The 14,153-nt window shown below is 41.1% G+C and overlaps 1 protein-coding gene across 4 annotated transcripts in view; it reads right to left on the reverse strand.

Moving 5' to 3' along the window:
* tnikb (TRAF2 and NCK interacting kinase b) overlaps window positions 1–10,723 on the reverse strand; it is a 64,903-nt gene extending 54,180 nt beyond the window's left edge. For all 4 annotated transcript variants that reach the window (XM_026305692.1, XM_026305691.1, XM_026305694.1 and 1 more), the window contains exons 1-2: window positions 10,266–10,723; window positions 6,569–6,634 (exon numbers count right to left, since the gene is read on the reverse strand). In XM_026305692.1, coding sequence (XP_026161477.1) covers window positions 6,569–6,634; window positions 10,266–10,373 — 174 coding nt within the window. In that variant the 5' untranslated portion in view covers window positions 10,374–10,723. The remainder of the gene's footprint in view (window positions 1–6,568; window positions 6,635–10,265) is intronic.
* Window positions 10,724–14,153: the final 3,430 nt, after the last annotated feature.

Raw genomic sequence — 14,153 nt, forward strand, 5'->3', positions numbered from 1 at the left:
AGTTGACAGCCTTTCTCTCAATATCGACAGCTCCTCAGTTTCCCCCTCCCCTCACGTTAAGAGTCTGGGTGTCATCCTTGACAGCTCATTATCATTTCAGTCACATATCAATAATATAACTCGGTCTGCATACTTCCATCTTAGAAACATTAATCGTCTCCGCCCCTCCCTCACCGTCCATTCCACCTCTATCCTTGTCCGTAGCCTCGTCACCTCCTGTATAGATTATTATAATTCTCTCCTCTATGGTCTCCCTCACAATTCCTTCCATAAGCTTCAACTGGTCCGGAACTCAGCCGCTCGTATCATCACCAAAACCCCCTCTTTTCACCGTATCAACCCCGTCCTACAAGAGCTGCACTGGCTACCGGTCAAAATCAGAGTTGAGTTGAAAATCCTCCTCCATACATTCAAGGCCATCCATAACCCAGCCAGAGTTTTATCAGTGTTTCTTATTGTCTTTGTTTTGTATAGCGACCTTGAGTTTTTTGAAAGGCGCTTGAAATAAAATGGATTATTATTATTATTACTAACCACTGCAGACCAGGAACACCCAACAAGATCTGTAGTTTGACAGATGATCTGACCCAGTCATCCAGCCACCACACTTTGGCCCCTGTCAAAGCCACTCACATCTTTACACTTGGCTGTTCTTCCTGTTTCCAACACATCAACTTTGAGGACTTAATGTTCACCTGCTGCTTAATGTACCCAACACACTGACAGGTGCCACAGTAACAAGATAATCAGTGTTATTCACCTTATCTGTCAGTGGTCATAATGTTATGGCTGATCGGTGTAAATCAAACACCTCAGTTTTATTGTGTTTGCTGCATAAAAACTAAGTAATCTGATGAAAACAAGGCATGAATGAGGGGGGAGATGTTCCTTGGAGGTAAATCTATGCTTTGTTTATCAACCTAAATGCCTCCAGTGCAAAAATTAACTGTAGATTTGACAAATGAGCTCTAGATAAACTTTGATTATATGCCCCCAAGAATTATCATGTTTACATATATCCAACTGTTTAATATTTATATATTTGCTTAACAGCTACTGCCACTTTAAAAAAAACACTAGACGTCACATATATTTTCTTAGTGTCAGACTATTATTTCCAATATAAAATGTCTCTTGTGATTGAATAACTGCATGAAAATCCTCATTTAACCTGTTAAGAAGATTAAAAAGTAATTGTCATCAAGAATGACAAAAATACAGTGAGACAAAAGGAGGGTGACATTGAGTAAGACACGGCTTGCAGGTTGCAGGAGCCTATCTGCATGTTGATCAATAAAATAAATTGGATGAAACCCACTCTGTGACACTGAATCAAAGATTCATTAAATCTAGTGAAAACTCTCATCCCTATTTGTTACACACCAGAAATACTGAAACTCAAACAACTGTGATCAGAAAGGTCTCATTACAAACTAAAACTAACTTAAACTAGTCATTCTGTGTGATAAAATGTGAAGTTTAAATGTATTTCTCATAATTTAATGCCGTCTCAAAACTGACACTGTTCCACCACTATTCAGAGATTTCTTTTTAATGCCCGCTTACCATCTGTAACTGTGTAAGATTATTAAAACTGAGAGCCAGCAGGGGAAGCATCAGCAGCCCTGAGGGTAGAAAAATTATTTAAGAGCAGCTGTAAAACGGTGGCACGGAGGATGAATGAAAAATGCTGCTCTGGGTTGAGAAAAGTCACAAAACTGGCGGGTTCCTAAGATTTTTCACTGCAGAACTTAAGAATTTGTATATATTGGAATAATTTCTTCTTGTGTCCTCCAGGATTTCAGAATGAAAATATTTTTTTCATGACTGAAAACTCTTAATAATATGTTTTTTAAAAATCAGCAGACATGCAATTGTTTTTTCTTATCAAGTGTCCTGAGATAAATGGTGCAATTTGACACAAATAATGTGTTTAAAGCAGAGATGTATAACATTAATTGTCTTTTACTGAATGTCTAGAAGATCAAATAACATTCAAGAACCTAGAAAAATTTACACATAATTCTATCTTTTGTTTTTCATTAAAATCTTTAGTTTTTCCAGCACATAAACAAAATCAAAGTCATTATGTACATTCCTAATTAAAACTTTTTTTTTTTTTTTTTGGTTGGAGTTAAATTGCCTCTATAGAAACTTTCCTTTGCTCTGATATTTGTTTTAGATTATATATATTATTGTGCTACTGGGAACATTTTTCCACATTTCTACAGTTTCTTTTCACTTTGCATTTATGACATCCCTCTTTTTATCAGCCCTTGTGGTACAAGTTTGAGTGTTTCCACACAGGATAGGTTTGTGCCATATTTTAATTCTTGCAGAGCAGTTTGTAGTTTCTCTCTTGTAGTTGGTTAACAAGCAACTTCATAACAAGCAGGTGATGTTAATTAGATGATATAAAACAAAGTTTTATATCGTTATTGTGTAACTTGTGTCCACAATTCAGTATGGCTGACTTGAATTTGGTTGGTGAGCTGTCATAGAAAAAAACAAAGTAAAACTTCACATCACATACAATAAAGTAACCACACTGGGACTTAAAATCAGTGGTTAAAATATAAAACTGCTACAAACACCTTTATGTGTAAACCAAAGCAGTAAAGTCACTGGTGTCCTGAGCCAATAAATCCAGGCATTTTCATTCCTTGTACCGACTCTAAATCCATATGTTTTCCTCTGAACAGCAGCTGTCAAAAACATGGCACCATACTCCATTAAAAACCTAAAGGCACAGCTGTGTGACTGAGTGACCTGCTGAGGCTGAAACCATTAAAAAAAAACTGTGAGTTTCACTTATTTATAGCACTGTCAGCAAAAACTGTGGAAGCGGCTGATTTAGGGACATTTTGCAGGTGAACACGCTTTAATATTTAACTAAGGTTAATGCTGAAGTCAACAAGAATCTGTCTAGACATTCCTGCAGATACAGATGTGGCCATGATGAAAAATACAAATATTCTCATGGGAGACTGGAGCTAATCCCAGCTGACACTGATGTGGACACCTTGGACAGATCACTACAGTTAAACATAATAAACATAAAGCACATATTTTAATGCTTAATGCTCAGCCATTCGGCTGTTAAACATACTGCATATAAAATGATCTACCAGTTTCAATGCAGGCCAAAAGTGTTCAATGCAAGTTGTATAATGAGAGGAAAAAGGAATTGAATGTGAATTTTTAAATAGGCCATAAATAATAAAAACACTGCTCCTCTGTACAGAAATGGCACAGACTTTTATAAAGACTCAAAGACACTCCTGTGCAGATCATCAGGTAATGTTAGAGTCATACAGGAATGCGAATAAATCTACCACACTTCAGGACTTTAAGAGAACATGTTGGAGAGGATTTCTGAATCTTTCTTCTTTCAATTGAAGATGTTTTTTATGCAGTTAGAACCATTTCATCCACATTTTTTGTCTTGTGCTGTGGAGTTTTCATAACACATTCCCATGATGCAACCTGCTAATATACTATCCATCATTACTAACCTTCCTGTGAATACATTTTTATTGCTGATTTGTTAAGCTTTTCTTGTCTTCTCATTACTTTATAATTACCTACAACATGTAAAATATGTCAAAATGATGCTCCTCTTTCGTTCGGCCACAAGCAACCCATGTGTCTTCTCTCAGCTAACAAGGTGATCACTGTATCCAGGCACACATGCAGACAGACAGTGTGTTGTGATCACAGCAACTGTTTGTTTGTCACTGTTCTGTATGTGATTTAAAAGTGCATTAAATGCTGGAATTTATTTTCAGACCTAGTGAGACTTAAAGCCCAAACGCATATGTCCCTCCCATCATGTCCTATTTCTTCACATCAATGTGAGCTATGCCTAATTAGGATGAACTTTACAAAAGGCAGCCTCCAATACAAAGCTAGTATTAACTAACCACCATGAGTCTTGGCTCTACGGCAGCATTACAGCAACACCATCTTTATGATGCATACTACCATACATACAACTACTATAGGTCTAAATGTCAAATAAATTTGCCAATCCAGTAGAACCTTGTTAATGCTAATGTGACACATTAATGTTAGATAAAATTTGCATTACTCTCAAATTAAATCTATTTCATTATTTCAAATTCCTTGTGTGTCCAACATAGTTGGCAATAAATCCGATTTTGATTAAATGTTGGTAATGCTACCAAAACAAACATATTAGCTTTAGATGCTAACACATCTAGCACTGTTGCCTCACAGCAAGAAGGTTCCTGGTTTGAAACCCATCAGGGGCCTTTCTGTGTGGAGTTTGCATGTTCTCCCTGTGCTTGTGTGGGTTTTCTCCAGGTACTCTGGTTTCCTCCCACAGTCCAAAAACATGTATGTCAGGTTGATTGGTGACTCTAAATTGCCCATAGGAGTGAGTGTGAGTGTGTGAGGTTGTTTGTCTCTATGTGGCCCTGTGATGGACTGGTGACCTGTCCAGGGTGGACCCCTGCCTTTCACCCAAAGAGAGCTGGGATAGGCTCCAGCTGATCCCTGGGACCCTGGTTAGGAATAAGGGGGTATAGATGATGGATGGATGCTAACAACATCCAGAAAAAATAGCCTGGATCTATTGTGAGTCTTTTGGCTGTTTTAACTCTCTCCATGTCAAAAAGACTGTTGTTGTAACTGTTGTTAACCCTGGTTTTTGCTCTTTGTCCCACTATCTCTGTGCAAAACAACAATCTGTGCCCTGACTGTTTTTGACTTTTAGCTGCAGAGAGCTCCATGGCTGGATGTTTGAAATGACTAGTATGAGAAAGCAAGGAAGCTTCCAATCTGCTGGACATGTTGGAGAAGCTTTTGATCAAGCTATACTGGAAGGAACATATCGACACTGAGCAGGTTTAAAGGAAATAATAAAAGTGACGTTCTTGTTCTTGTGTGCAAGTTGCTCACATTTCATTTAAGACCGTGCATGTGTGTCAGTTTAGGAAAATGTCACTGACAAACATGAACGTGAACAATCAAGATCTGAGTATAGTGTGAAGGTCTGCAATGTGAATTAGCCTAATAAGATCTTTATTTTACCCGACCACTTGTGTTAATTTCGTTATATCAATCATTTCTGTTAAAGGAGGCCTCATCTTCTAGGGACAAAGCTGAACAGTACAGAACATCCAACAAACACAATTAGTTTGTTAATGCTTTGTGTGTCTGTGTGCATCAGCCTACATGAGTGTTAATTGCTTTCAAAGCGAGATAACAGTAACACACAGAAACACACACAGCCTCTTTGCTGTGTTGGTACAGTCTGTGTGGGCGCCTTCCGCTTGCCTGACAAAGGAGAAAGTCAGTGACTTCAATTTTTGTCAGAATTAGATGTTGTCGATTCAGGGTGTTCAAGATGGGACTGGGAGGAGAAAAGGATGAGGTGACTCATTAGTGAGTCAACAAATCTGAAAATCACATTTTTCAAAACTCACATGAGCAGCAGACACTCTGAGCTCACACTACACATGAATTCATTCCTAAAATTCCCTTCATGCTCCATTAAATCAACAGATTATTTCCTAATGAAGTGTAAAAAAGGCAAAGGTAAAAAGTTGCTTTTATAGGCAATTCGAAAATAAATGTTTGTTTTTTGCTGTTTGAAAGTTTTATACCACGTAATTTTTCCAAGCTTTATCTGTAGTGGCTACTAATGCATTTCCACCACAGGAACTAAACAATACATTTGATGACCGGTACATTTTGCATCTGCTCAAAATACTGTGATTCATTAAGCTCAAACAAAAGCAAATACAACTCTTTATCAGTCCTCACTATTCTTATTTGCAAACAATAGATTATTATTAATAGATAACACCAGTGTACGACCAGCAGGACTGTGAGCTTTTGTAGTTCAATAGTCTCTTCTCTAGAAAAATACCTCATGTCATTTTGAGAAGCTTCTATATAAACATTAATACATCAGCGTTTTAATATGATCATAACCACTCATTTCATTTTCTGTTGTGAGCAGTAATTTCTGCCTTCTGAGCCAACTGAAGGTGATTAGGTTTGAGATGCAGTTATTTAAGGTTTGTTAGGCAATGTTAGGCATTGAAGTAGCCACCCAAAACATAGAGCTATACTGCTGACCTCAAGCTGCAGGTAAAGTCTGCAGATGAAACAAAGTTTGAAGTGAGTGTCTGCATTCAGGCAACCTGAGAGAATGGCCAGAAACACCATACCACAATACAATGATGAACAATCTATACAGTATAGTGGGTAGTGAGTAAAATAAGCATAACATCTGATGAAAAATTCTAACCATCTGTCCAAATTGAGCTCATCTCTCCACCTACTGACCCCAGAACTTCCACTGTCGCAGATTCAAATGGCAGCATTTATCTTTTTGCACATCTTTTTCCTTTTGTTGCATTTGAGGATTTTCAACATGTGTCAATGTTTGTCCTTTTTTATAAATATGTGTTTTTTTTCTACTGGTCTCTGGATTTTTGACATAAAATGCATCACAATGCATTAGGCTTGTTTGCAGACGTTGTTCATAGTTGCACATGTGTACACAGGACGAGAGATGAAGATTTTGAGGTCTTACCTTGTAGACCTGCCCATAGGTGCCATTTCCAACCAGTTCAACCAGCTCAAAGATACCAGCAGGGTCCTAAGACAGAGAGAGAGACAAGTGAATGAGGCGGAGATAGAGAAAGAACAAAGACAATACACAAAAAAGACAAAGTTATATAAGAGAACATAACACTCACTAAACCCGAGACAAGATGGATGTAGGAATTTAATGTGCAATTTGACCTTCACACATACATCCTTGACTGAGCACTGCATACCTGAGGTGCTAATGTGTAAAACCCTCTCTTCATCACTGCACTATTATTATTCCTACATTATGTATAATGATGGAAAACTGACTTTTTTCATGGCCTTTAAACTATGAGGCTATAGTCAGCAACTAGTTAGCTTAGCTTAGCAAAAGGGAGGAAACTGTTACTTACCTGCACATTAACACACTACATCTATTCATTATCTATACCTGGCACTCCTATTTATAGTCCCAGGGATCTGCTGGAGCCTATCCCAGCTCTCTTTGGGTGAAAGGCAGGGGTCCACCCTGGACAGGTCCCCAGTCCATCACAGGGCCACATAGAGACAAACAACCTCACACACACTCACACTCACTCCTATGGGCAATTTAGAGTCACCAATCAACCTGACATACATGTTTTTGGACTGTGGGAGGAAACCAGAGTACCTGGAGAAAACCCACACAAGCACAGGGAGAACATGCAGACTCCACACAGAAAGGCCCCTGATGGGTTTCAAACCAGGACCCTTCTTACTGTGAGGCCACAGTGCCAACCACTAATTCACCGTGCTGCCCCCACATTAAGTATTGTTTGTTTAATCTATACTAAAAACTAGATGTTAGGTGGGTTGTGTGTCACCTCCCTTATGGCAGCCCCTAAAATATCTCAAGCATGTCACTACCCATAAAACCACAACCTGTTATTTTAACACTGGCGTTTGTATGAATTACACAAATATATAACCTGTCCCGTATGTGAGATTTACAGTGGATAGTTGGTGGACTTTTTAACCTCTGGACAGATTCAGGCTGGTTTCTTTCTCCATTTTTTGGTCTTTATGCTAAGGTAGGTAGACTAATTGTCTGCTAACTGTAGCTTTGTATCTAACACAAAGACACCAGAGTGTTAAATCTCATTAAGAATTCCCTACTATTTCTATTTCTGTTTTTATTTCTCTATTTAAACCTCACAGTGTTTTTGAAAACTTTACAATTGCTGTCAAGACAAATAAAGGGAATCGCACCACATACTGTTGTGTTTTTAGTCATGTGAATCACTACAAATGTTCTTAGTAATGTCACTGTGTTTTTATGTGGTTGTGCAATGCGCTAAGATCATTCATAAACATCCGGCAAACCTTTACTTTATGCAGAGAAATGACCAAGGAAACTTCAGTAAAGGGGACCTTGTGTACAGATGGAAAATTCAAACACATCACACAAGCAAAACACACACAAGTACGCAGAATATAATCTTATCTTGAGGCTGATTAATAAACAAAGAGAGATCCTAATCTTTAGCATTCCTGCATGAGTGTATGTGTGTGTGATGCGTCTGTGTGTATGTGGGTGATGGAGCTGACAGTAGGCCAGTGTGGTGAGACTATTATGGGAGAGCCTCCTAAAGGGGATTAACTTTGAATGTAGTGATCTTTTTCACTGAAGGTCAAACAGAAGCACATCTAATCCTGATGGAAACAATCTAACGTATGCACACACACCCGTGAAGAAATAAAGATAAAGGGAGCTAATTTACATTTTAACCAAGACCCACCTGCATCTTGCTTCAACTAGGTGGACACTGAGACTGCACATTCCCCAAAAGCATGAACATAAGGCTGTGTGTAAGTCTGGACCAACACTCTCCATGAAACATCTACTCTCCACCAGGTAATACGAGCGTTTTCTTAATCAAACAACCCTGGTTTTAAAGTTTGGCCTTTTTTAGGCACTAAACAAATGTATTGGTGTTAAAAATATTTTGGTTAGAAGAAATCAGCATTTATTGTTAGTAAGAAGTGAGAACCAGTGATCTCCTTTGTCAAAACCAATCATCACCCTAAGAGGTTTTGTAGAGTTAAGACTCACTGCTGCCTTTTCTTCTGAGAGACACTGGTGAATATGTTACAAAAAGGACACACACAAGTGTGAATGTCTAGAAAATGTAGGTTACTTTAAACCAGTAAAACTACGGCAGCTTTGAGCAGACACATTTTGAAAGCGGTGGATAATGCTGATATTTTGGGGGCTTTGGATCATTTTCCAATCAGTGATTTGTACACTCTGACACCACTGTTTGTTTACAGTCTGAGATAAGATGTCATTCATGTTCCTGACATGTTGGACTCTTCTTGAGATATCACCATTTCCCAACATCTCACAGTACTGAAGCTGGGACCCTAACAGATATGCTGTAATAGGCCAGCATGAAATAAACATTAATTTCCCCCTTAATCAATTCATTTTGGCTTAAAATTCGGAGACCTGATAGGAAGTGTGTTTGCGACAAACTTTGCGTCACAATGAAATGTCCCCCCCCAGCTCTCTCTGCTCTGTCCTGGGTGACCTAATTTCTTCTTGTCATGCCACTGAGGGAGAGAGCAAGGATTCTCATTTTTATCAGAACATGCACATCTCTTCTGATCCTGCTTTCTTTCCCGTCTTTCTTTGTGTCTCTATCTCTAACACACACACACAGACATGCAGTCCCACCCGGTCGATCATGTCCAGACTTGATTGTTGCTCTGCAGGTACAAGTGTATTGCGTAAGCAGCAGGCACAAGGAGGGGAGAAGAAAGAGGAGCTGTGCAGAAGTCACATGTGACAGCTACAGTCCATCCTGAGCTGAGCACGTTAAACCCACAAAGCCAATCTGAAGTTTATACTTCCATGAGTGTATCATCAGTCTCTGTGTCTCTACGTGTCCCTCTCACACACACATACACACTCACATTCCTGCACTGTCTCCTTCTGTACACCTCTTATACACGCAAGCGCACACATGCATGCGCACATATCCACAAACAGCCACTGCGATGCAATGCTGCTGTCGCCACAACATCACGAAATGGCGGAACTCGCTCCTGTTGCGGTTATCATTGCAATTATTCACAGTGTGCGTGCGTGCATGCGCGCGTGCACCTGTAATCCGTGTATTTGTGTGTGTGTGTGGATGTGCAGTGAATATGCCAGTGAGCAGGCAGCTTAACATCTGCCCCACATAGTACAGACAGACCAGCCTCTATTATGCCTTCGCGCACGGAGGTTGGTGCACGCGAGCAGCAGCGGCGGCAGCAGCTCTGGGCCTCATTACATCACGTCCCAATTGTTAAGGGAAAAAAAGGAAAAAAGCATCAACCACAAACAACAACAGGAGCGTCAGTGTGAGGCCACATGATCCCACACTGATATCCGACCTGATTTCCTCAATCACTGGCTGCCGCGCACGAGCACCACAGCCCACACACACAAAATCACACACAGGCTTGCAGACTATCGCACATGCACGCGCAAGCTGGCGGCGGCTCCAGCAAAAAAAAAAAAACCAAGGAGGCGCAGCTTTGCGCGCTACTTGGAGTGGAGGGAGCAGTGACGGGAGGAAATTAGTAGGACGGACAGGTGCTCAACAACCTCACACGCACGCGCACATAGACATAGACACCACACGCACGTGTACACATAGGGAGACATTTACCCGTAGGGCAGACAGGTCTATCTCGTCCAGACTCCGCGCAGGGGAGTCGCTCGCCATGGTTCTCTCGGTAGATACGGGACTCAAGATGGAAGCGTCCTCAACGACCATCGACCGACAGGTACAGAGCGGCAGAGCTCAACACACACTGACACTCTTCTAAAATAAATAAGTCCCCCCACCCAACCCAAACAATGTTGTGAAGGCTGTGGTTTCCTGAAAGGAGAAACGAGAGCTCCAGGATGGATGAGGAGCGCAGGAAGAAAGGGATGTGCGCGGAGCTCCAGGTGCTACATGCTGCTTGGCGCCGTGAATCCGATGCTACATGCCTTTACCTCGACCCCGATCTGGACAGGAGAGGACAGGACACACTTGCACACGCGCGGAGATAGAGAAAGAAAAGACAGGAACCGCGACGGCAGAACCGCTCAGCAGCCGAGGCGCACTGACAGTGAGCACGGTCCGTCAGTCGGTCCGTAAGTGTAGCAGAACAGAAGCGCGCTTCCCGGGAGTGGCCTGTAAGGAGGCTGCACTACAGACAGAGACGCCCACAGTGTCACTCACATATACAAAACCACCTCCAGTGTGACACGAGAAAAGAGGCAAATGTACACATGTGTATGTGGGTGTATGGCAGCGTATTAAGGACAAATCTCAGTGATAATGACTCGAGATTCTGAGCCGCAAGTCACAATCACAAAGCCTGAGGCATTGACTGAGGGGCGTGCACCCACCCTGGCCCTTTTGTGCTTCAAACCTTTAAAATCCCACCTGGGATTCCCTTCAAACACCACTTTAGCAGTGTTGTTCAGTCTACCTCCAGTTTGGGCCTCTAGTGTTAAATCCAAAACACAGGTTTACAGTTTTACCTGTGACCTGTCCAGGGTGTACCCCTGCCTTTCACCCAAAGAGAGCTGGGATAGGCTCCAGCAGATCCCTGTGGTCCTGGTTAAGGAATAAGCAGATATGGGTAATGGATAGATGGCTGTATAACAGACTAAACATACAGAGTTGGTTAACAAAACCTACTGCTGCTCTGAGGGCATTTCAGAATCCACACAACCCATGAGAAAGAAAAAAATACCCATTTATTTTTTGAATTGGTTGTAATGTTGTAGCCTATTGTGCAGGTAGAAAGTAAAACAAAGCATCATTTTGTATGGAACTATAAAGCATGGATAAAAAATATTAGGCACAAAGAAGAGGTGTGTTCCTTTCCATTAACATCTCCGGCCATCTTTTCAGCAGCAGGATCCTTTTCGGGAACTGAACCATACCTACCTGTTCCACTGAGCTCATTGGCTCAGCCTGCATGTTGAGGTTTCAGAGCATGTAAGCACAGGTTTGAAAGCACAGCTGTGATTTCACACACCTTGCTGTCACTGTTCTCTGTAGCTGACATAACACCTGAGATAGCAGGAGGGTGTCTGACTAACCTGTAAGACACACCCATAATGTGCCTTATATCTGTTATCACTCCCTAGATTCTGCAAATACAGTATTGGCACATAAATGGGCCCCAGTGCTGGATTGGAGGATGAAAATAAACATAGGATATTATTAGAAGAACTGATATGTCTAATTGCTAATAAGTAAAAATAAAAGTTCAGCTGTGTTTTAATCATTCTACATGTTTTGAGGCTCATGCCATGGTTTCAACCACAGGAAGCGTCGAACTGGGTGGCCCCCTCTGGGCTGCGGGGCACATTTACCACTTGATCAATGGGCTGGCAAAGGTACGTGGGCTCAGGCTGGACTGACAGGAACGGAGACCTTGGAGACAGCTGCAGCAGAGACACTATCAGGTGGACCGGAGACAGCGACTGTAGTCAGCATGACTGCTGATGACTGTTTCTGGTGAAGCTGTTGTCATCTAGACACAGGAATGGAGTTGGTTGGTGAGTGTCCCAAGGAGAAGAAGACTGAATGGATTGGTTCTTCAGCTCTTGCCAAATAGCACAAGCCTCTTTCGGCGTCAGTGGCTTGACTGCTGGCTGGAGAGCCAGCTGTGGCTGTGGCTGGGCTCCTGGCTGTGGAGTCAACGGCTGGAGATCACAGGCAATTCCAAAAATATGCGTGCCTTCAGGTGTTAACATGACTCTGTTGGTTTCAATACATAATATCCCCAACAGACAGACAATATCATCCCCCTTCCCAGGATCAGTTGTACCAAGTGCTAGAGAAATAAGTTTCTAAGGTTCCAGAAAAAAAATTCTGGTTCAAATGATGAACCAACAACAGGGTCATGGGTGCCCAGGGGTCACTAGCTGTGTTGACATGGGACCAAATATTCTTCCAATAATCAGAGTAACAGGCCAATCACAACAAAAGTGCAGCATGTGACCACCCCAGTGGGAACAGACTGATCTGGCCTGATCAGAAGGAATTTTAAATAGGAAGGGTGGTGTAAACCCTTAATAATACGTTCAAAAGGAAAATATTGGCTATGTAAACACATGAGTTGAAAATATCTCTTTGTGTAATAAATATATTCTGTCTGTGCATGTTTGCCTCACACAGGGGGATCATTAGGTGATGTGATGAGTTTCCAGGAGGCACAGAAACATGGTGGCAGCAAAACATAACTGGTCAGTGTCATAAACCCTGTTTGTTTCCTGTCTTGTGTCTCTTATTGTGAAGTGTTTCCTGTTCATGGTTTGTCTCTTAATTTAATTAGTTTCACTTTTGTGAATCAGGGTCTGATTGTTTTCAGCTGTGTCTCGTTTATGGTCCTAGTTTTTGCCTCAGTTCCCTTGCTTGCTTTGCTGGTTTGTCTTGTCTCCTTGGTATCTAGTCACCTGGTCTTCTGATGAGTGAATTGCCTTGTGTTGTTACCTGTTCTTGTTTCTGGTTGTGTTCTATGTATCTGTGGACTATCGCTGGTGATTTGTGTGGACTCTAAGATCTTGTGTTCATCCCCATGTAACCCTTGTCTGTTTTCTTGTTATTTGTTTTGAGTTATTAAACCCCATGCTCCTAGCCTTGTGTCTGTTGTCTGCAATTGCGTCCTCTCCCTTGTTTAAACCATGATACTGATACTGATACTTTTTTTTTTTTTAAGATTTAAGGATTGTTGAACACCTTCATGATCAAAAGGTTTGAAACAAGTTGTTCAAACAAGCCAGAATCTACCAAACCTTTGACCAATGGTAAAACAGGCATTAATACAGAACCAAACACAAAATTCTCAAAACACAACAATGTATAACTTAACTTAATTACCAAAGGCAGAAACTAAGGGAAGCCAGGAACAGGTAACAAGTAGCAGACAGGATTAAGTTCAGGGAAACCAAATCAGGCTTACAGCTAAGTTTAGGTCAGACAGGTAAATGGTATTCTCACTCAAAGTCCAAGTCAGGTACTCAGGAATCCAGTTAGATAATCAGAAATCAGGTTAGACCATCAGGAGTCAGGTCATGCCTTCAGGAGTCTGGTTTGGTTATCAGGAATCACGTTAGACTATGAGGAGTCAGGTCATGCCTTCAGGAGTCATGATCAAAAGGTTTGAAACAAGTCATTCAGACAAGCCAGAATCTACCAAACCATTGACCAAATTAAACTTCTAGTTATATTTATAACAGATTAAACACGTGTAGTGGGCAGAACGACTTTGTGCATGTCAAAAAAATTATATTCTGATTAAATGTTTTGCGTAAACACAGATCTTTTAAGCAATATCACATCGAACCAGAATGATTTCAACTGAAGTCATGTTGTCCATGTAAGAGCAGCTACTGATGAAAGCACATCTGGATCCCACAGAAGAGCTACTGTAGCCCAAACTACTGAAAACCTAAATTCTGTCTGTGACAGACAGGCCCCACCTCACAACTTGCAAGACTTAAAGGATCTGCTGCTAACGTCTTGGTGTCAGATACCAGAGGAATCTTC

The sequence above is a fragment of the Mastacembelus armatus genome, unplaced genomic scaffold, assembly GCF_900324485.2.
Source record: "Mastacembelus armatus unplaced genomic scaffold, fMasArm1.2, whole genome shotgun sequence".
Lineage (NCBI taxonomy): Eukaryota > Metazoa > Chordata > Actinopteri > Synbranchiformes > Mastacembelidae > Mastacembelus > Mastacembelus armatus.